The 20496-nt window shown below is 63.6% G+C and overlaps 4 protein-coding genes across 11 annotated transcripts in view; 3 read left to right on the top strand and 1 right to left on the bottom strand.

Moving 5' to 3' along the window:
- The first annotated feature begins 77 nt into the window (after positions 1-77).
- GAA (glucosidase alpha, acid) lies at positions 78-6314 on the top strand. Its single transcript, XM_030505947.1, has 19 exons — positions 78-460; positions 574-719; positions 980-1145; positions 1487-1583; positions 1666-1785; positions 1928-2046; positions 2165-2296; positions 2452-2562; positions 2705-2818; positions 2930-3014; positions 3130-3247; positions 3572-3705; positions 3801-3952; positions 4070-4218; positions 4296-4437; positions 4664-4762; positions 4896-5060; positions 5463-5615; positions 5701-6314. The coding sequence occupies exons 1-19, from the start codon at positions 92-94 to the stop codon at positions 5758-5760; spliced, it is 2631 nt and encodes an 876-aa protein (XP_030361807.1). The 5' UTR covers positions 78-91; the 3' UTR covers positions 5761-6314.
- Positions 6219-9634, bottom strand: SGSH (N-sulfoglucosamine sulfohydrolase). Its single transcript, XM_030505969.1, has 7 exons — positions 9072-9634; positions 8740-8845; positions 8267-8417; positions 7838-7994; positions 7528-7609; positions 7240-7443; positions 6219-6962 (listed from the first exon to the last, which is right to left on the bottom strand). The coding sequence occupies exons 2-7, from the start codon at positions 8831-8833 to the stop codon at positions 6403-6405; spliced, it is 1248 nt and encodes a 415-aa protein (XP_030361829.1). The 5' UTR covers positions 8834-8845; positions 9072-9634; the 3' UTR covers positions 6219-6402.
- SLC26A11 (solute carrier family 26 member 11) lies at positions 9385-16471 on the top strand. 2 transcript variants are annotated; one of them, XM_030505957.1, is made up of 16 exons: positions 9385-9969; positions 10191-10383; positions 10562-10647; positions 11506-11585; positions 11868-12010; positions 12289-12464; positions 12617-12689; positions 13049-13099; positions 13479-13539; positions 13824-13879; positions 13989-14129; positions 14228-14355; positions 14467-14575; positions 14766-14899; positions 15213-15285; positions 15694-16471. In XM_030505957.1, the coding sequence occupies exons 1-16, from the start codon at positions 9400-9402 to the stop codon at positions 15792-15794; spliced, it is 2175 nt and encodes a 724-aa protein (XP_030361817.1). In that variant the 5' UTR covers positions 9385-9399; the 3' UTR covers positions 15795-16471. The 2 variants fall into 2 exon arrangements, with proteins under 2 accessions (XP_030361817.1, XP_030361816.1); XM_030505956.1 differs by having other exon boundaries at positions 14763-14899.
- A 981-nt stretch (positions 16472-17452) lies between these two features.
- Positions 17453-20496, top strand: part of RNF213 (ring finger protein 213) — a 50023-nt gene continuing 46979 nt past the window's right edge. For 3 of the 7 annotated variants that reach the window (XM_030505937.1, XM_030505936.1, XM_030505941.1), the window contains exons 1-2: positions 18124-18370; positions 19918-20225. In XM_030505937.1, the coding sequence (XP_030361797.1) occupies positions 18265-18370; positions 19918-20225 (414 nt within the window). In that variant the 5' untranslated portion in view covers positions 18124-18264. Of the gene's footprint in view, positions 17540-18123; positions 18371-19917; positions 20226-20496 lie in introns of those variants that run through there. The other 4 variants (XM_032920282.1, XM_030505938.1, XM_030505940.1 and 1 more) reach the window with 3 other exon arrangements.

Here is a 20496-nt window from a genome sequence, read left to right as displayed (position 1 = left end):
GCGCCCGCCCGGTGGCGGGACCGGTCCCGCCCCGGAGGCGGTGGCAGCGTGACGCGCTCCGGGCCCGCCGCGCCTGCTGGGAGCCGGGGCCATGCCGGGGCCGGGGGTCGCCGCCGCCGCGCTCCTGGCGCTGCTGGTCCCCGCCGCGGGGCTCGGCGCCGGGGCCACCGACTGCGATGTGTCCCCGGGCAGCCGCTTCGACTGCGGCCCCGAGCGGCTGCTGGCGCGGGAGGGCTGCGAGGCGCGGGGCTGCTGCTACGTGCCCGCCGGCCCCGGCCCCGGCCCGCCCTGGTGCTTCTTCCCCCGCGGCTACCGCAGCTACCGGGCGGAGAACGTGACGGCCACCGGCAGCGGGTACACGGCCCGGCTCCGCCGCGTCGCCGCCAGCTTCCTGCCGGGGGACGTGGGCTGCCTGCGGCTGGACGTGCTGCTGGAGACCCCGGCCCGCCTGCGCTTCACGGTGCGCCTCGGTGTCCCGTCCGGGTGTCCCGGTCCCCTGGTCCCGGTCCCCCAACCTCGGTCCCGGTCCCCTGGTCCTGGTCCCCAACCGATCCCCCCCTGTCTGCTCCGCAGCTGCGGGATCCGGCCCGGCAGCGCTACGAGGTGCCCTTGGCCACGCCGCGGGTGAGCGGGCAAGCGGCCACCACGCTCTATGGGGTGCAGGTCAACGAGGAGCCCTTCGGCCTCGTCGTCTACCGGCAGCGCAGTGGGCAGGTCCTGTAAGTGCCCGTCCTGCCCTGAGCCTCCCAAGGGGATTTGGTGTGGAAGTGGGAGCAAGGGAGGTGACGGGACACCGGTGACAGCAGCAGGGTGGCAGTCAGTGGGGCTTTGATTTGACCCTGTGGTTCAGTGGCTGGGAAGGGAAGCGGGAATCCCAGAGCTGAGCCAAAACCTGGTTTTGTTTCACACAGTGAGGAGCATCCGTGTCCCTGCCCGGGGCTGGTGTGCTGCAGCTCGATGCCTCCCTCTCCCTTGGCAGGCTCAACACCACGGTCGCGCCACTATTCTTCGCAGACCAGTTCCTGCAGATCTCCACGTCCCTGCCCTCCCACTTCATCTCTGGGCTGGGGGAGCACCTGACACCGCTGGTCCTTGACACAGCGTGGACCAGGGTCACCCTCTGGAATCGGGACATGGCGCCCGTGGTACGGAGCAGGGCTGAGCGAGCGGGAGACGGCTCAGCTCTGCTTGCAGGGGTGGCTCCACAGCCTCTTATGTCTTGTCCTGGGCTGGGGAAAGGTGTCCAGCAGAGCTCAGCCCTGGGTAAGCCCATGGGCCAGGCTTTGCCCCAGTGGGGCTCTGCAAGGCTCTGGATCTGTTTCAGTCCAAGGCTGTTGCTCAGAGCAGAGCTCGGCCAACTCCAGCAGCATTTGGGGCTGCAGACCCTGGGTTTGCAGCCCAAGGTCTCCTGGCCAGGGGCAAGGGGCAGGTGGGTGTAGTGCTGGGGTTTCTGGTGGAGCCTCACCGGCACCACGCTTTGCTCCAGCCCCAGGTCAACCTCTACGGCTCCCACCCTTTCTACCTGGGAATGGAGGACGATGGCTCTGCCTACGGTGTCTTTCTGCTGAACAGCAACGCGATGGGTGAGTCCCGCGGAGGCGCCGGGCGCGGGCTCTGTCCCGTCCCCATCCCCACCTTGTTCCTCCGCTGTTTGTACTTCCCCAGATGTGCTCCTGCAGCCCAGCCCAGCCCTGACCTGGCGCACGACGGGCGGGATCCTGGACTTCTATGTGTTCCTGGGCCCTGATCCCAAGAGCGTGGTGCGGCAGTACCTGGACGTCATTGGTAGGGCTGACCTGTGGTTTTGGGGCACGAGTGCTCCTGGGATGGCTTTGCTGGGAGCAGCGTGGCAGAGGGGGCTGCAGGGAGCATGATGCTCGGCCATGCCTGATCCCGTCTGTCCATCACCCACATTCCCGGCTTCCAGGGTTCCCCTTCATGCCCCCGTACTGGGGCCTGGGCTTCCACCTCTGCCGCTGGGGCTACTCCTCCACCGACATCACCCGGCAGGTTGTGGCCAACATGTCGGCAGCCCGCTTCCCCCTGGTAGGTCTCAGCTGCTCCCCATTGTTTCTCCCCAAAGCAGCCATGAAGGGGCTAATGGGGAGCCCGCATGGGGTGGGGGTCCCTGCTCCTCCCTGAGCACCGGGGTCACCACCCGCAGGACGTGCAGTGGAACGACCTGGATTACGCAGATGCCAAGAGGGATTTCACCTTCAACAAGAGAAGCTTTAAGGACTACCCGGAGATGGTGCAGGACTTCCACCGCCGCGGGCTGAGGTACATCATGATCGTGGTGAGTGACCCCCTGGCTGTGCCGGGGCTCCTGCACGGGTGGGCTGGCACCGGCGCTCCCGGCTGCTCCCAGGGGTGGTGATGGAGCTTCCTCTGCAGAGAGGGGAGGCTGTTCCCTGCCCTTGCTGGTGAAGCCTCGGCTCTGTGCCCTGCCAGGATCCTGGGATCAGCAGCTCGGGGCCTCCTGGCACCTACAAGCCCTACGACGAGGGACTGAAGCGGGGGGTGTTCATCCGGAACGCCACGGGGCAGCCCCTCATCGGGAAGGTGTGTGTGGGGTCGGGGCTTGTGCGGGGTGGCTGGAGCAGGATCGGGAGCTGGAGGGCACAGGGCAGGGGATGGCCCTGGTGGGTGGTTTGTGGCGCATGGGGGCCGTGGGGCTTTGCCCGTTGCTGCCTCCCTCCCGCAGGTGTGGCCGGGCCCGACGGTCTTCCCAGACTTCACCAACCCAGAGACTCACGAGTGGTGGCACGACATGGTGAAGGACTTCCACGACCAAGTGCCCTTTGATGGCATGTGGATTGTGAGTGGTCCTGGCAGAGCTCCTGGCTGCAGCTCCCCACATCCCACCCTGCACCTCTGCTTGGTCCCGGTGCTGCAGCAGGAGCATCCCATCCTTTCCCTCCCACCCCAGGACATGAACGAGCCGTCAAACTTCGTGGAGGGCTCCCAGGACGGCTGCCCCAACAACAACCTGGAGCATCCCCCCTACGTGCCAGGTGCGGGAGCGGCACCAGCCCCTGCCCCGGCTGGGAAGCACCAGGAGGACCCCAGGGGATGCTCCGGCCCTGGGCGGGCTCCGAGCTCGCCCTCACCAGCACTTCTCGCATGCAGGTGTGTTTGGAGGACGCCTCCAAGCCGGGACCATCTGTGCCTCCAGCCAGCAGTACCTGTCCTCCCACTACAACCTGCACAGCCTCTATGGGCTGACCGAGGCCATCGCCTCCCATGAGTAAGCCTGGGGCTGCTGCTGCACCTCCTGCCATCCAGGAGGAGCTGATGCACATCCCAGGGAATGCCAGAGCTGGGAGAGAGACTCCTCCTCGGGGGGCAGCTTGGGCATGGGGAAGGCATTCGATGGGCGGGTGAGGGTTTGGTTTGTAATGCAGTAATGGGCTGGGGGCTCATGTCCTGCGCACTGTCCATGTCACCTGCCCCGTGGCCAAGGTGGCACGGGGTGTCTGCCCTGGCACATACCAGCCCCATGCTGCTGCTGGAAGCTGCTGAGCCCATTCCCTGGCCGGGCGGTGCTGAGTGGGGCCCATCCTGCCTGCAGCGCGCTGCTGAGGGTCCGGGGCACGCGCCCCTTCGTCATCTCACGCTCCACATTCGCTGGGCACGGGCGCTATGCAGGGCACTGGACCGGGGATGTCGGCAGCAACTGGGAGCAGCTTTACTACTCCATACCAGGTAGGCTGCAGGGTGCTGGGGCTGCATCTCCCCGCTGCGCCTCCTCTGCAGGCTCCGTACCCCGGCACCCCAATGTCCTCTGTGATGCTCCGCAGAGGTGCTGCTCTTCAACCTCTTCGGGGTGCCGCTGGTGGGTGCCGACATCTGCGGCTTTGCGGGTGACACGTCAGAGGAGCTGTGTGTGCGCTGGACCCAGCTGGGCGCCTTCTACCCCTTCATGAGGAACCACAACGACCATGGCGCCCGGGTGAGCACCGGGAGCCCCCGTCCCGCCGGGCAGCACATGCTGCGGGGAGCCCATCCCGAGTGCCCTAAATGCACCCGTGCATGGTCCGAGCATCCCCCTTCATCCTCTCCCCTGCAGCCGCAGGAGCCGTACGCCTTCAGCCCTGCTGCCCAGGCCGCCATGAGGAGCGCCCTCCACCTCCGCTACTCCCTCCTGCCCTTCCTCTACACCCTCTTCCACCGGGCTCACTCTGCTGGGGAGACGGTGGCGCGGCCCCTGTTCCTCGAGTGAGTGCCGGTGCCCCGGGCTCGGGGAGGTGGCTGAGGGTCTCCCAGTGCTGCGCTGCCCTCCCCTCCTCGCCCAGGTTCCCCCAGGACCGCAATACGTGGGCTGTGGACCGCCAGCTGATGTGGGGCGCGGCGCTGCTCATCACACCCGTGCTGGAGGCTGGACAGACCAAAGTCAGCGGCTACTTCCCGCCGGGGACGTGGTACAGCCTCGCAGGGGTGGGTGCTCCCCTGACATCCCCAGTGGCTGCACGGGGGCTTTGCTGCGGGGCCCTGTGTGCATTCCTGCACCCCACCGCTGGTACCAGCCCCCCAGGGCTGTGTTCAGGACTTGTACCTCACCCACCTTCACTCGTGGCCATTCGAGGATCACAACAGTGGGCTGGGACCCCCTCGGGCATGCAGCACCCTGCCCCTGCTCTTTCCTCTTTTTGTTGTCATTTAGGACTCCACCATCCACAGCAAAGGGCAGTGGATCCTCCTGCCAGCTCCCCTGGACACCATCAACGTCCACGTCCGCGCAGGGCACATCCTGCCGCTGCAGGTGAGTCCCCTCCGTGCTGCGGTGACAGGCGTGGGGCACGGTGGAGGCCACAACACCGACCCCGGCAGTCCAGCTGGGCAGGGGCAGAGCCGCTGCGGCAGCACCCGGAGCTGAGCCTGGTCCTGTGCCCCAGGAGCCCGCGTTCAACACTGCCGAGTCCCGCAAGAAGGGCATGGCCTTGGTGGTGGCACTGACACCGGGCGGCTTCGCCAGGGGAGACCTGTTCTGGGATGATGGGGAGAGCTGGCAGACCTTTGAGAGGGGCGACTACACCGAGCTCCTCTTCCTGGCCACGCACGTGAGTGACGGGGGCATCCAGGCACGGGGGTTTGCTGCCATGCGCGGGTCCAGGTGCCTATGGGGCACATGTGGTCACGGGCAGCACCGTGTCCTGGTGCAGCCAAGGTGGGTTGTGCCAGAAGTGCCACACCGAGTGGCTACAGCACTGGTGGGGTCCAGGAGCCCCTTTAGGAGCTTTAGGAAGGAGAGATGCTGTGCCAGGGAGCTGGCTGCTCTCTTTCTGCACTGAGAGTGCTATGCAGTCTAGCCCCATCCCCCTGATAAATGGCTTTGCCACTCTCTGTGATGGCACAGCACCCATCACCTCGGGCTGGGTGCCTTGCAGTGGGCAGGGCACGTTAAGAAGCCCGGGGTGCCTGTGGGACCCGGGAGCACGGTGACAGCGCCGCTGTCCCCGCAGGGTGCTGTGCTCAGCCAGCTCCTGCGGGCGAGCGCCCACCTCGACGGGGTCCGGCTGGAGGCCGTGACTGTGCTGGGTGTCACGAGCCCTCCCCGGCAAGTCCTGGCCAACGGTGCCCTCGTGGATGACTTCTCCTACCGCAGCGACACCCAGGCGAGTGCTCGGGGGGGAGCTGCCGGTCGGAGGCCCTGGGCTTCATCCCCAGTTCTCTCTGTGCTGACCCTTCCTTCTCCCCTAGGTGCTGAGAGTCCCAGTGTCGCTGCCCATGTGGGAGCAGTTTGTGATCAATTGGTCCTGAGCCAATGCTGGACTCACCGAGCTGCTCCCTCCAGCTCCAGGGCCGAATCCATCCCATACAATGCAGCTCCTGGGCTTTGGCTTCTCTCCTGGCTAACAGGAGTTACCAGGGCTGTATATACTGGACTTGCACTGGGGATCCTTGCACAACCCCCAGGAATGGGAGAAACCTCATCTTCCTCAAAACGGGTTAAAAAGGACCCAAGTGCCTTGTGAGCCAGCAAAGCTGTTCAGTGCTGCGCTGGTGACCTGTCAGGGACTGTGGGGAGCTCTGGCTCTGCTTTGGGGGAGCAGGATCCGCGCAGGGGGCAAGGGAGCTGTAATAAAGCTGCTGTTTGCTGGGAGCAGCCCAGGCCATGTCTGTGCCCCTGTGCTGCTGCCTGCCCTGGCTCAGCACCCCCTGGCTGAGACCCCCCCCCAATCCCTGCCTGGGAGCTGGTGGGGATGTGCTCAGCTCCAGGTTAAAACAGAGACCTCTCCTCCAGAGGCTTTATTGGGGAGCAGCTTGTCCCTATGGCTCCTATGGGCGAGATTAAAGGCACGAGGATCCCTGAATGCTCCAGAGCCAGTCAGTGTTTGTGATTCGGAGCAGAGGTGTCCCGCAGGGATGTGGGACACGGCTGTCCCATGGCAGAGGGGATGCTCACAGCTCGTTGTGCAGCGGCTGGCACTGGGGGCTCAGCTTCTCCTCCAGGACAGCATCGGGGGCACACACCCAGGGGTCCCCCGTGTCCCACTGCCACTTCAGGAGCTGTGCACGGAGCATCTGGAAGATGGGGGCATAGCGGGGGTCCGGGGCCAGGTTCTGGCTCTCAGTGGGGTCAAGGCTGCAGTCGAAGAGCTCCCAGCGGTCTCTGTAGTAGTACTGGTGCAGGGTCTTGTTCCAGTGGGTCGGCTGCCCGGCCCTGGTGCGGTTGAGCAGGTCTTGGAAAGTGGGTGAGACGTAGAAGTCCTGGTCGATGGGAAAGGGCATCTTGTAGTTGAGGTTGTGAATGAGGCGGAACTGTTGGTGCTGGATGGCTCGCATGGGGTAGTACATGGTCACCTCGTGGTGGCTCTGGCTGCTGAAGGTGGTGTCCCAGGGCTGCTCCGACTCCAGTGCTGGCAGGAGAGACTTCCCGGTGAGCTGCACTCGCTTTCTGCCAAAGATGCTGTAAGAAGGGTAGGGGATGGAGAACCAGTCCAGAATGGTCGGTGTCAGATCTGGAGGGGAAGAGAACGGTGAGAGGAGGAAATCCAAATCTGGAGCAGAAAGGTCCCTGGGGTCTGCTGCCACATGGGCTGCGGGTGGTCCTGGGGTGAGCTGCAGGGCTGAGCCCTGGGATAACGTCCTTGAAGGGGACCCTGCTGTTCTTCATCCCTCCTCTCCCCAGCCAGGGCTGTGTCAGTGCCCAGGGCTGCAGCCTGTCCTATGGGACAGGACCCTGGGTTTTGGTGTGGGGAGGATGGGGACCAGCTCTGCAGGACTCTGCTCCCTTACCCAGGAGGCTGGCGAAGGCCTGGCTGACCTGGCCCCAGCGCTCCCTGTGCTCCGGGGAGGAGAGCAGCAGGGGCTCGGCCGTGCCCGACCGGTAGAGGTTGGTCCTGCCGCCGGGGAAGGGGATGCCGTTGTCGGAGGTGTAGATCACCAGCGTGCTGTTGTGGAAGCCGGCTCGGCGCAGCTCCTCCAGGACGAGCGCGATCCCTGCGGATGGATGGAGGGGCAGAGATGAGGAGGGGCAGGAGGGACAGCAGCACCCGCGGCACCAGCTGGCCCCACAGCTCCCACCTTGGTCCATGCGCCCGATGGTTGTGTACTGGGCTGCCAGGTCTGCCCGAGCGGCCGGTGTGTCCGGAACAAAGTGCGGGACCTGAACGGAGAAAGGGAAAGTGGCCACGACAGGGAAGGAGGTTGTGGGTACAGCACATGGTGGCCTCCACCAGCTATCACTCGTGGCACTGATGGCAGTGACCGAGGTGGGGGCCAGCCCACAGCCACGCTGGCTCCATTGGAGGGTGCTGTTGCATGCAGCCCCTGTGCTGTCCCATATAGCACCATGCAGCCCCATGCAGCCCCACGCAGCCCCACAGGATCCCACCTGCACTTGCTCTGGGCGGTAGAGCTGTGGCTTCCAGTCGGGAATCCAGCCCATGCCACTCTCTCCATTGCCGAATTTCTCACAGAAGGCCCCGTACTGGGGCTGGGAGTGCCCGCAGCGGTGCGGGTCGTGGAAGGCGACGTAGAGGAAGAAAGGCCTAGAGATGAAAGGGTGGAGCTGAAGGCAAAGGGCTGCCGACACCCCCGAGACCTTCCCTGGGCTGTGCAGGGCGGAGCTGGGGTCGGCAGCAGGACTCCCCCCTAATGTGAGCTTCTGGATGTGGGGTGACCCAGAGACCATGTGTCCCTTCCTATTTGTGACCACTGGGACGTAGATATGTCTTCAGCAAAGCTGGTTTCCCTCTCCCCTGTTTCCCTCTCTTATCCTGTGTCTCCTGGCAGCCTGTCCCGGGGACGCAGAGCCTGTCACCTCTCATCCTGGCTCTGCAGGAACCGCCGGACAAGCGCTTTGATTCGGGTGATGTTTCTCCCAACCTGCAAGACCGAACTGTTCTCCTCTGTGTAGGCAAAGTCGAAGGGATAGACAGCCTCGGGCCCAACGTGCTTCTTCCCAATTATGCCTGCAAGAACAGAGACATGGGGTGTGCCAGGAGCCAGGGGAGGACACCGGCTGCTGCAGCTCATCTGGTTGGAAAAGGGGACCCAACCGGGACCACGCTGCCCCAGGTCAAGGCGTGGGTATTAGTGGAAGTGGAAGTTTGGGTCAAGCATGAGCCTTGTATGAACCTGGGAACCAGGAAGGAGAAGGATGAGGAAGAGAAGGTGAGGTGTGATGAGGGTGGTAAAAAAGCAGCGAAGTGGGGGAAGCGAAGCAAAACCCAGGGGTCGGCACAGAGCATGGGCACAGTTGGTTGGTGCCTGTCACTTGCCCTGTGTCCCTACCTGTCCGGACACGTGCTTGGCTGAGCAGCTGGGGCAGGCTGCGCACGCTGTCAAAGGAGTTGAAGTGGTGCACATCCTGGTGCAGCCCATACATCCCATTCTGGTGCTGTGGGCAGGGGAGACAACAGAGTTGGATGATGCCTCCTGGCCTGGCCCCAAAACAAGCCCAGATGTGCACTCTGTCTGTGTGCATGGGGAGCAGGTTCCAGGGAGCTGGGAAGAGGGGGTGTCAGCGAGCACGGGGGTGATGGCCAGGTCCCGACTGTGCCACAATGCTGGCTCTGGTCATCCCTGACACCCGCTGTGCCTGGCCCCCGGTGCGGGTGCCCTACCTGGGGCAAGCCGGTGAGGATGCTGGCCCGGCTCGGGGAGCAGCTGCTGACAGAGGTGAAGGCGTTCTGGAAAACCACACTGCGCCGGGCCAGCGCGTCCAGGTTGGGCGTCCGGATGGCCGAGTTGTTGTAGGTGCCGCTCTCGAAGCCACCGTCATCCGCTGCAGCAGGAGGGGTGTGGGGTGAGCCCCGCGGCACCGAGCCCGGTGACTGATAACACCGGGAGCATCCCCGGAGGGGACGGTGCGGACTGTGCGATGACTGTCCGGGCACGGAAGGGATGCGGTGAGACCGCGGGGCTGGCCCTGCGCTGCCCACGGGAGCAGGGATGCCCCTCCGCAGGGCTGGGCACGGCGGGCGCGGACCCGGGACCGGCTCCGAGGCTCCGGCGGCCGCACTCACCCAGGAGGAGCAGCACGTTGCGGGCCGGGGACCGGGTCCCGCCAGTCCGGAACGCGACCAGCAGCAGCGCCAGCGCCCAGGGCTGCATGGCACCGGCAGCGGCACCGGTACCGGCACGGGCGGCGGCGGCGGGGCTCGGCGGCTCCTCCGGTCGCCGCGGCTCCTCCTCTGCCCCGGTCACATGGGGCAGTCCCGGAGGCTCAGATCCGGCCCGGGCGGGGCCCCGCGGCTGGGAGCGGGTCCGGAGCGCGCTGGCGGCGGCCGGGCGGGGGACAGCGGCGCGGCCATGGCGGCCCCGGGGCCCCGGCAGCGCGGCGGGGGCTGCCCGTGCCCGTGCCCGTGCCCGGCGGCGCGGCGGCGGCTCCCGGTGCTGCGCTGGCTCCCGCGCTACAACCCGGCCTGGCTGCGGCTCGACCTGGTGGCCGGGCTCAGCGTGGGGCTCACGGTGGTGCCGCAGGCGCTCGCCTACGCCGAGGTGGCCGGGCTGCCGCCCGAGGTGGGTGTCGGTGCCCGGGATATTCCTCCCGAGCGCGGGCAGGGCCGGGCGGCCCCCGGCTGTCCGGTGCCATCAGCCGTGCCCCAGGGCAGGAGGCACGGACGCCGCGGGTGTGCTGGGTTTGGAGGGAGCGGAGGGCAGCCCGGCCCCCCGCATGCCGGAGGGGTCTGGCATCTCCCGGCGCCCCGCGTTGTGCCAGCACTCCCTTTGTCTCTGTGCAGTACGGCCTCTACTCTTCCTTCATGGGCTGCTTTGTCTACTGCTTCCTGGGCACCGCCAAGGACGTGACGCTGGGTCCCACGGCCATCATGTCGCTGCTTGTCTCCTCTTATGCGTTCCATGAGCCTGTCTATGCCATCCTGCTCACCTTCCTCTCCGGCTGCATCCAGCTGGCCATGGGGCTCCTGCACCTCGGTGAGATGCTCTTGCCGTGCAAGGGTGTCGCTGTACATCCTGTAGCTGTCCCCCCATCCCCTGTGCTCTCTGAGAGGGGGTTTGTCCTGCTCCTGCTGTGGCAGCTCTGTGTGTGTGCAAACACCCCGGTGCTCCCTGTCAGGCCAGCAGCATGCTTACTGCTGCCCATCCCGTGCAGGTTTCCTTCTGGACTTCATTTCCTGCCCGGTCATTAAAGGGTTTACATCAGCTGCTTCCATCACCATTAGCTTCAACCAGATCAAGGTAGGATCTGCTGCTCTGCCCTGGACACCTCATCTGCTCTCTCCTAGAGCTGTGATGTTTAGCATTGGGCTGGGTGATGTACTCAGTGCAAGAGGAAGGACCCCCAAAGGGGCCCTGGTTCCCCCCCGACAGCGGTTCTGGTGGGTGCTCTGCTCTGAGCAGACCAAGCCCAATGCACCCTCTGCCTGTGGCCAACCGGTGGCATCCAGGACACCAGTAAACCCAGAACACTTGATCTGGTCACTTGCAGGAGGTGCTGGTGATTCTCTCGTCAGGGTGGGTTTGCAGCGATGGAGCTGTGGTGGGTTTGCAGCTCCACTGGTCCCTCACCGGCCCCTCAGGGACCTGAGCTCTTTGGGGCTGCGATGCTTCCTCTGTGGTTAACCAAAATCAGAGCCTCCAGGAGACGGTGTCAGGCTCTGACAGGAACCAACAGCCGGTGTTGGCCAATGGCTGCGGTTGCAGCAGGGCTGCTGTGAGAGAGCTGGGCCCCGACTACTGCTCTGGCGCGGTGCAGGGGGATGGCAGGGCTGTGTGGGCTGGGGTGAGGGCTCCAAAGTGACGCCCCTCCTTGGAGCTGTGCGGGAGGGGTGCAGGATGGGGCGGAGGCATCTCAGGGCCTGAGAATGGGTTAAAAATCAGAGAGGCTCCAAGCCCTATCCTGCAGGTAAAGGGCTGTTCTGGAGTGCATGCAGGAGCACGGGATGGTTACTGAGGAGCATTCCCACCAGCAGCACCAGCACCGTGTGTGTGCCATGGCCTCGGGCAGGGCTGAGCCCCGGTGCTCCTGCCAGTCCCTCCATGGCACCCGGCAGCTTGGGTCATGCCAGGCTTTCACCAGGCTTTGCCTTCCCGTAGAACATCCTGGGGCTGCGGGGGATCCCTCGGCAGTTTTTCCTGCAGGTGTATGAGACGCTGCGGAGGATCGGGGAGACCAGGTCAGCACCATCCCTGCTCCATCCCTGCTTCATCCCTGCTCCGTCCCTGCTCTGTCCCGCTGCAGCTGTGAGGTCTCGGGCTCTGCTGCTTCACCCCCATCTCTGGGGGTCCCCCTCCTTCCTCCTCTGCTGTCCCCCCAGAGGTGACACGTTTTGCCGGTGGTGCAGAGGTGCCAGCAGCATCCCTACGAGCTGTGCACCTCCCTGGGGACACGCTCTTCCCCCCATGGGGCTTTGGCGTAGCTCTGCCTCTGCCCTGCAGTGCTGATGTGCCTGTTGCAGGGTTGGGGACGCTGTCCTGGGGCTGTCCTGCCTGGCTGTGCTGGCGGGGCTCCGGGCCATGAAGAGCCGCCTGCCCCGAGCTGCCCGTGTGGAGCCGCTGTCTGTCAGGGTCAGCTACCTCATCATCTGGACCACCACCACGGGTGTGTTGGCCACCCCCTGCCCTCTCTCCTCTTGCAGCCATCCTGCCTGGGGTCTTGTCTCTTCGGGGCAAGAGAGAGACAGCCCAGAACTGGTAAAGCCCCGGGTCAGCAGGAGCTGAGAGCTGGAGGTGGTCAGGGAGGGCAAAGTCCTGAGGATGGTGGTACTGCTGTGCATGCCGCTTCCTGAGGCTTGGAAGACCCCAGCAGCCTGGTACCCACCTCCTGCTGTCCCTCCTGCTGCCCTCAGCAGGTTTTCATGGTTGCTCTCTCTGCTGCAGCACGCAACGCCCTCGTGGTCCTATTTGCTGGCCTGGTTGCTTACTCCTTCCAGGTGATGGGATCCCAGCCATTCATACTCACTGGGAACATCCCTGAGGGCCTCCCGGCATTCCGACTGCCACGCTTCTCCATGGCTACACCCAATGGCACCATCCCCTTCCAGAGCATGGTGGAGGTGGGTGCCAGGCTGGCTGGCAGAGGATGGGCTCCCCTCGGGCTGCTGCCTCCTGACTCCTGCAGTCACTGGCTCCCCGTGCAGCGGGAGGAGGCTCTGCTGTGGGGACCCTCATCCCTCGATGGCAACACTGACCTTGTCCTTCCCCCCAGGACATGGGGGTCGGGCTGGCCGTGGTGCCGCTCATGGGCCTGCTGGAGACCATTGCGATTGCCAAGGCTTTTGGTATGGCTGCACCAGGCTCCTGTGCCTGCGCCGGCACAAGGGGTTTCTGCAGGGGCTTGGGGTGCTGGGAGGGAGCTGGTCCCATGGGGGCACTGTGAGGGACTGGGCTGCCTGTGCTGAGCCCGGTTCATAGTGTGGGGTGGCAGGAGGGGTCGCACGGGGGGCTGCTGACCCCCTCCCTTGACCAGGCAGCTCTCCCATCCCTGACTGGGTAGGGGGCCAGGGGGTCCCTGTGTTGTGCACGGGATCTGAGTGTTGGGGTGCTCCTGCACCTGGGGGTGCTGGGATGGGGCCCATGGCTGTCTCCATGCGCATGTACCTGTGGGAAGCTCGGGGCAATGTCGCTCATCTCCTTTCAGCCTCGCAGAACGATTACAGGATTGACACCAACCAGGAGCTGCTGGCTATGGGTAAGAGGCTGCTCAGAGCAGAAGGGCAGGGGTGGGGATGCAGCCTGAGCACCACTGTGTGTCCCACAGCCCCTGAACTACCAGAGATCCCCAGCCCAGCAGTCCTGCCTCTGCCTGAAGATTTACCTTTCTTACCTTGCATGCTGCCCCCACCCCCAGCCTTTCTCAGAGTTTAGCAATTTCCAGAGCAGCCTGAGCCCAGCTCACGCGGCTGAACAAGCTCTGATCCGGCCCTGGGTACATGGATGGTCTCTGATCTGGCCCTGGGTACCAGCTCGGGGATGAAGGAGGTGATGACGGGGCACAGACCCATCTCGTGGCCCTGGGCAGTGCCTCCCGTACCTGCTGCATCCCAAGCCTCTCTCCATCCCCACTGCAGGCTTCGCCAACATCCTGGGCTCCTTCGTCTCATCATATCCCATCACGGGCAGCTTCGGCCGGTGGGTAGCAGGAGCCCCAGCCCTCCCCTTGCTGGGGCTCTGTGAGACCTTGGGTGGAAGGTTGTGCAGAGCTCAGTGTGTCCCTGAGCTTGTGTCCTGACCCCCAGCTGCCCGCCTCGGCTGCTGGGCTCTGTAGGGGTCCTGCAGTGACCTTCCCTCCCCTCCTGCGTGCTCTGTGGTGCCGCTGCAGGCTGGGAGCTCCTGGTTCTCCCAGTGGGGTTTTCCCGCTGTTCTATGGGCAGTGCTGGGAGCAGCCTGTCCCGACGTGCTGCTCTGCATTTCAGGACAGCGGTGAATGCGCAGTCGGGTGTCTGCACCCCCGCGGGAGGGCTCGTCACAGGTAGAGCCCCCGACTCTGCCATGGGCTGCTCTGCAGGTCCCTGTGCCCAGCACCCCCAGCACCCTGGGCATGGGGGCCCCGCGGCTCAGGGGCTCCCCGTGTCCCGCAGGTGCCCTGGTGCTGCTCTCACTGGCGTACCTCACCTCGCTCTTCTACTACATCCCCAAAGCGGCGCTGGCCGCCGTCATCATCTTGGCTGTGGTGCCCATGTTTGACGCTGGGATCTTCAGGACACTCTGGAGGGTTAAGAGTGAGGGCACGAGTCAGGGATGGTTGATCCCCCGGTGCAGCCCGGCTCTGCCTGTGGCCGGTGGCATGAGGACAAGGTGCAGGTTGTCTCTCTTGCAGGGCTGGACCTTGTGCCCCTGTGCGTGACGTTCCTGCTCTGCTTCTGGGAGGTTCAGTACGGCATCATGGCTGGGATGCTGGTCTCAGGGATTCTCCTGCTCTACTCCATTGCCAGGCCCCCAATAAAGGTGAGATTCAAACCTCCCCTTGGATGCAGGGAGGATGGTGCTTTGCTTTGTCACAGGGGCACAGCCCTGAGCTCCCTGTAACTCATCCCCCTGCACCGGGATCTTCCTCAGGTGTTGGAGGTGTCAGATGGGGACATGCTTCTTGTGCAGCCATGGAGCAGCCTGCACTTCCCTGCCACTGAGTGCCTCCGGGATGCTGTGTGCAGCCATGCTCTCACAGGTACAGTACTCCCTGGCCCACTGGCTTCTCCCAGGGGCCTGGCTGTAACCTGGTGCCCACCTGGATCACTTCTGGCTGCTGCTGTCTCACCCCTTCCAGGCACAGCTCTGGCTCTAAGGGCTGTGTCCCCTGGGCTGGTCATGTCTGGGCTTGTCATCAGGAACATGATCATGTGCTGTTTGTGCAGCAGCATCTCCTCCGCGCCTCGTCATCCTGGACTGTTGCCACATCAGCAGCATCGATTACACGGTGGTGGCGGGGCTGGCAGAGCTGCTGCAGGAGCTGCACAAGCACGGCCTCTCGCTGGCCTTCTGCAGCCTGCAGGTACATGGGATGCTGCCGTGGCTGGCCCTGTGCTGGGTCCTGCTGCCTCTCCCTGCACCAGGCATCAGCCCTGCTCCCTGAGGCAGGGTCTGTGCTGGCCCCTGGCACCTACCCTGAGGATGCCACTGCCTCTCTTCTGGCAGTGCCTTCATCTCAAAGAGGTGGAGGCTGCAGCTCCCGAGCCCAGCTATGGGATGAGGGATGGTCGGAAGGGCTGCATCCCCTGCCCTGGGCTGGCTGGGGAGCTCGCAGCCCTGGTATAAGGGAAGTGGCCAGCAGCAGGCTGCCCCAGCCCAGGTTTCTCTGCCCTCAGGACCCTGTTCTCAAAGTCCTGCTGTCCGCAGACTTAGAAGGATTCCAGCATTTCCCCAGCCGGGAGGAGGCAGGTGAGGCCCTGGGCTGCCCCTGGTGCTCTCCTGGGGTTGGGGTCCCCTAGGCTGCTGCTGAGCAGGGGGTCTGGAAGATGAACCAGAGAATCTGGCCTTTGTCAAGCCCCAGAGCTGCCGTGCACAGGCCAGATGGGCTGGAACATCCCTCTGGGGTCGGCTGTCCCGGCTGTGTCCCTCCCGGCTCCCTGTGCCCCCAGCAGCCTCCTCGCTGCAGGGCAGTGAGAAGCTGAAAAGTCCTTGACTTAGGGTAAACTCTGCTTAGAACATCCGTGTGTTATCAGCATTGCTCTCATCCTGAATCCAAAACATGGCACTGGGAAGGAATTTAACTCTATCCCAACTAAAACCAGGACATGAGCTTTGGCTGAACTCTCTGTTCTGTTTCCCCCCATCTCCCTGTCTCAGAGCGGTGCGGAGGAACGGAGCTGGGGGGCAGCGGGGCAGCCCCCATCGCCAGCGCCAGCACCAGCCAGAGCTCGCTGCTGCCCGCGGGGCTCATCCACTGAGTGGTGACACCGACACCCTGGTGACATCCAACCAACATCCTCCACTGTCCCAGGGGTCCCGCTGGTCCCACGCTGGCTGCTGGGGCTCGGGCACCTCTAGGACAGACAGTCCATAGAAGGGATTAGTGAGGGAAAACCATTCCCTATCCCAGTCATTGGGAAAAGCCATCCCTGCTGCACGCCTTTCCCCACCCTCAAAGCTACCCTCTTTTAAATCAGCTGTTTTAATTCTGGAGACTTTTCTTATTCTGGGATGTTCTATGATTCAATGATTCAAATACTGAACTGTGTTGCAGAGTGTGCTTGTGGCAAAGCAAGCTCCAGGGGTGCTGGTGCTGCCCTCCTGGCCCAGGGGTGTGCTGCAGCTCTCACCCTCACGCTGCTGGGAGATGAAAACCATCACTGATTTTGCTCCTTATTGATCCTTCTGGGTTTGTGGGACGTTCTGTCAGATGCTGCCACCGGGCAGGGCTGTGCTGTGCTCTCTGGGTGCAGCCCCCCCCCGGCTGTGGCACCCCATCCCCAACTTGTGCTTGCCTTGCTGTGAAATGGGTGCAAAAAGCACTTAGTGCCATCAGGCAGTGGGGCTGGGGCAGGGTGCAGGGAAGGCAGTTTTCCTGGCTGCCCTTGGCTGACACCCCCGAAGGAAGGTACAATAAAGCAGTAGTTGCAAATGAGTCAGTGTGAGCTCTGCATTCCTTTGGGGAAAGCTTTTCGCTTTTGTGTGGGCAGGAAAAACTAAACTCTGGGCACTGCTGAGCACACCAAGAAATGAAACTGAAACCAGGCTCCGGCTGCTGGGGTGCTCCGCGCCTGAAGGCACACCGCCTCCTGCCAAAGGCTCCACAGCAGCAGACGTGCCCGGGAGCCACAGAGCTGCCGGGGCCGCTCGGTCCTGCCGCTGCAGCCTGGAGCAGTGCGGTTTGTTCCTCGCTGCACCGGTGCCAGCATCAGCAGAACTGGAAGGGCATTTGTGCCCTCTCTTCCTGTCCATCCGTCCGTCCGTCTCCCCACACAAGGAGTGATCAGCGCAGACGAAGCAGGTTTCTCCTCACATCGTGTGCAGCAGCCTGGGGTTGTGCTGGGAAAGCTGCTCTGCTCGGAAAGCTCAGGTAACCTCAAAATGGAGCCTGGGGGTAGAAAAGGGCTTGGATTCGTGTGTGCTCAAAGCGTGTGTGCAAGTGAGTGTGTGTGGGCTGCTGCGGGCCACCATCAGCTCAGTCCCGGCTGGAAAAGGGGATGGGGTGACAGCCGTGTCCCCACTTTGGACTGGGGGATCGAGTACGATGTATTTCCCTCCATGCGCTTGCCCTCGCGCTGGTGTGAAGCGCCCCACGGCGCCGCTCCTGCGGGCCGGGGAGCCTGCTCGGAGCCGGTTACTGCCGCTGTTCCAGACGGCAACGAGAACTGACCGACGGTGGCCGGAGGGATGGGGGTGGCGTGTCCCCGGGCCACCAGCCCGGAGCAGGGCCGGGAGCTGCTGACTCCGGGCTCGGCGGGGGGAAGAAGGGGCTCCACCGGCCCCTCGGAGCATCGCGGGGGGCACAGGGACCCCCGCCTGACTCCGGCAGCCGCGGTGGGGAGGGACCCCGGCTGGAGCCGCCCAGGGGGGGCCGGGCCGGGGCCGGGCGGCGGCGGTGACGTCCCAGAAACGAAACTTGGCGGCTCGGCGGAAAAACGAAACTTTAACGGGCGGGAGGCGGCGGAGCGGCCGCTGCAGGCGCCGGTCCCGGCCCGACCCGTCGGTGAGTTGCGTTGTCGGGGCCGGCGGGTGCGGAGGGCAGCGGCGGGGCAGTGCTGCGGGCTCGGAGGGCACCGGCACCGGGCTTTCGAGGGGCTCAGCTGTGGGCGGCGCGGGGGCAAGGGGAGGGGGCTCCTCTACCGGGCCCCGCTGCAGCCTCCCGGTGCGCGTCGCGACCCCCGGGACTTGCCCGGTGCGCCCCGATCCCCCGGTGCGCCCCCACTCTACGGTGCGTCCGTCCGTCCCCGCCTTCCCCCGGTGCCCCGGGACCCCCGTTACCCGCCGGGACCCCGGTGCCCCCCCGCGCAGGCTGGAGCCGCGGTTCCGCCCCCTGCCCTCACCTAACGGACCTCATTTGCATTCCGCCGGTCCTTCGCCACGCCATTGGTCCGTCTGCTCATCTCATTTGCATATATACGGGGGAGTGGGGGGAGCTACCGCCTATCAGAGGCAAGAGAGCGGCGCGTCATTTGCATATGGGCTCCGCCCCGGGGTCAGCCCCGCCTCCGCCCCGGGCGGGGCAGGTGAGGGCCGGGGCTGCCGCCTCAGGGCTCCGCCCGCCATGGTCCGGGCGCGGCTCCGGCCCGGGGGAGCGGGGTCCCTGCGGGAGGCAGCTCCCTGAGCAGCCCCGGAGCGTTCATCGCCTCACGTTAATGGCCGTGTTTCTCTCTCTGCCCCGTCCTCCTCTCTCGGCTCCCAGGAGCTCGCTGCAGTTGGTGCCGGGGGAGCATGAAGTGCCGCGCGTGTCGCTTCGTGTCCGGGGATGGTTCTCGCGGTTCTTGCAGCCAGTGCGGGGCCCGGCTGGCGCCCGGCAGCGGGCACCAGGAGGATCCAGGTAGGAGGAGAGGAGGCACTGTGGGGTGAGCTGGGGGGCGCTCCAGCCCGGGGGCTGCGCAGGGACCAGAGGGTGTCCCCTGGTTCCTGTGTTACCCCCGCGCTCTCCGTGCTGCACATCTCCAGCTTCCCCTGTGTTACTGGCCGGAGATGGAGTTTTCCTCGGTTTGGTGTGGAGCAGCGAAGCCGGTCAGTCACTGACTCCTCCCACACCCGCTCTGCACGCTCGGGTGGCCGGTGTTGAACTAGTTTCTGCTCTGCCAGAGCAGGGGCCATTTTTATGGAGTGCTGTGTTAGAAAGTCCGGTTTAGTCCCTCTTGAACCCAAACTTCCCATCTTCAGCTTGGTGTTAGGTTTAGAATTCACTCCGAGTTTCTGTTTGACATGTTAATTCTCCCTATGAACAGTAACAGAATCAAGTACACATTTAATGCAGTTGCACTGCAAGAGATAATTCCTAATCCTTTTATTTGCTAAAAGAGAATGACCTGGGCCACCAGAGTTGCTTTTGGTTTGTTGATAGGAAGAAGTAGGGTCCTAAAAGAATACCCTAAACCAGAGTCAGCCTCCTGACAAGACCAATTCTTAGCAAATCCCTCTGCTAATCCAGAATAGCAAGGTAACAAACCCGGGGCCTCCAGCTCTTAAATGCTGTAGGAAAAACATCCAAAACGTCTGTTAACAGGCTGCACGTTAGCTGGAGGTAGGGTGGGGGTGGATCAGCACCTCACTACCGTGGTTTCTTACCTTAATTACTCTGCTACTGACTGCAGGGGCCTTGGAGAGGGAAGGAGGCTGAGCTAGGGAGGATGGTGTCATTCCTAGAGGTATCTGTTGAACAACAAAGCGACTCCTGTGTATCCATGTCCTGGTTTTATCTGGGATAGAGTTAATTTCCTTCCTAGTGCTGTGTTTTGGATTCAGGATGAGAGCAGTGCTGATAACACACGGATGTTGTAGTTGTTCTGAGCAGAGTTTACCTTAAGTCAAGGACTTTTCAGCTTCTCACTGCCCTGCAGCGAGGAGGGAGCCGGGAGGGACATGGCTGGGACAGCCGATCCCAGAGGGATATTCCAGCCCATCTGGCCTCACACTGACCAGTAAAAGTCGGGAATGGGCCAGGGAGCAGGGGCTGGCTGGGCACTGGTCAGCAGCTGGGGAGCAACTGCTTTGTGCAGCACTGGTTTTGTATATTTTTTATCATTATTATTATTTTCTCTTCTTTTTCTGTCCTGTTCAAGTGTCTTTAATTCAACCCACAAGTTTTATGTGATTTTTTTTTTTTTTTTCTGATCCTCTCCCCCATCCAGGGGCTTTTGGAGCAACCTGCTCTAGTGGAAGGTGTCCCTGCCCATGTCAGGGGGTTGGAACTGGATGAGCTTTAAGGTCCCTTCCAACCTACACCATTCTAGGATCCCACTGTGGAGTGGGCTTTGTGGTTTTTAGCTGCCTGCCTGGTTAATCTGCCACAGTTTGGTACACCGGTCAGCAGCAGACCCTGCTTGCTCACCACCAGAGCTTTAACGATTCGCCTTGCCTCCATTGCAGAAAGAAGAGAGGTGAAGCTCACTCCAGTCCCTGATACAGGAGCAAAGGTGAAGGGAGAAGGGACTGATGAGCCTTCTACTATGGAGCCAAGTGATTCTGAGGGAGGATTGCTGATGGAGAACGCAAGAGCTCTCATCAATACCTCAATGACCACACCTGAATGTGCTGTAGGTGGGCCTCCTTCCTTTGCTGAAACACAGGAGGAGGAGGGAGCATCGCTGCTGGAGGGTGCAACAGCTCCAAGTGATACCTCAAAGGCTGCGCCTCAGTCCGTGGCTGGTGATTCTTTGGAGAAGTCACAGAAGAAGGTGAGGCTCTTTGGTGCTGAGGAGCAGAGGGTGCTGGTCACTCGTTGCTCTCTTTGGTCAAGCAGCGAGGCTGGGCTGCATCACCTGAACCCCCTTGGCGTGCACTGGCTGCTGCTGCCGGTGTTCCCAGGCAAGCTGGAGATGTTTGTGCTTACGTTCAGCGCGGAGGCTGCAGGCGGCTGATGTGCAGAGCGGTGCCGCTGCCCCGAAGTGTCCCTGTGCTGTGCTGGGGGAGGCAGGACACTGGGCTTGGTAACTGGTCTGGTCTGGT

The sequence above is a fragment of the Strigops habroptila genome, chromosome 14 (assembly GCF_004027225.2).
Source record: "Strigops habroptila isolate Jane chromosome 14, bStrHab1.2.pri, whole genome shotgun sequence".
Lineage (NCBI taxonomy): Eukaryota > Metazoa > Chordata > Aves > Psittaciformes > Psittacidae > Strigops > Strigops habroptila.
The sequence above is the reverse complement of the archived record's forward strand: the minus strand, read 5'-3'. Positions and strand labels throughout refer to the sequence as shown.

Excerpts from the sequence above, each read along its gene's own strand:
- GAA (XM_030505947.1), top strand. The coding sequence starts at position 92 with ATGCCGGGGCCGGGGGTCGCCGCCGCCGCGCTCCTGGCGCTGCTGGTC. Across the intron at positions 2,047-2,164 it reads CGGCAGCCCGCTTCCCCCTG|GACGTGCAGTGGAACGACCT; the intron begins GTAGGTCTCAGC and ends CACCACCCGCAG. Across the intron at positions 4,763-4,895 it reads GGCACATCCTGCCGCTGCAG|GAGCCCGCGTTCAACACTGC; the intron begins GTGAGTCCCCTC and ends CCTGTGCCCCAG.
- SGSH (XM_030505969.1), bottom strand. The coding sequence starts at position 8,833 with ATGTATGGGCTGCACCAGGATGTGCACCACTTCAACTCCTTTGACAGC. Across the intron at positions 8,418-8,739 it reads CCAAGCACGTGTCCGGACAG|GCATAATTGGGAAGAAGCAC; the intron begins GTAGGGACACAG and ends CTGTTCTTGCAG. Across the intron at positions 7,444-7,527 it reads CATCGGGCGCATGGACCAAG|GGATCGCGCTCGTCCTGGAG; the intron begins GTGGGAGCTGTG and ends ATCCATCCGCAG.
- SLC26A11 (XM_030505956.1), top strand. The coding sequence starts at position 9,400 with ATGCCCCTCCGCAGGGCTGGGCACGGCGGGCGCGGACCCGGGACCGGC. Across the intron at positions 12,011-12,288 it reads CATCTGGACCACCACCACGG|CACGCAACGCCCTCGTGGTC; the intron begins GTGTGTTGGCCA and ends TCTCTGCTGCAG. Across the intron at positions 12,465-12,616 it reads CCTTCCAGAGCATGGTGGAG|GACATGGGGGTCGGGCTGGC; the intron begins GTGGGTGCCAGG and ends CCTTCCCCCCAG.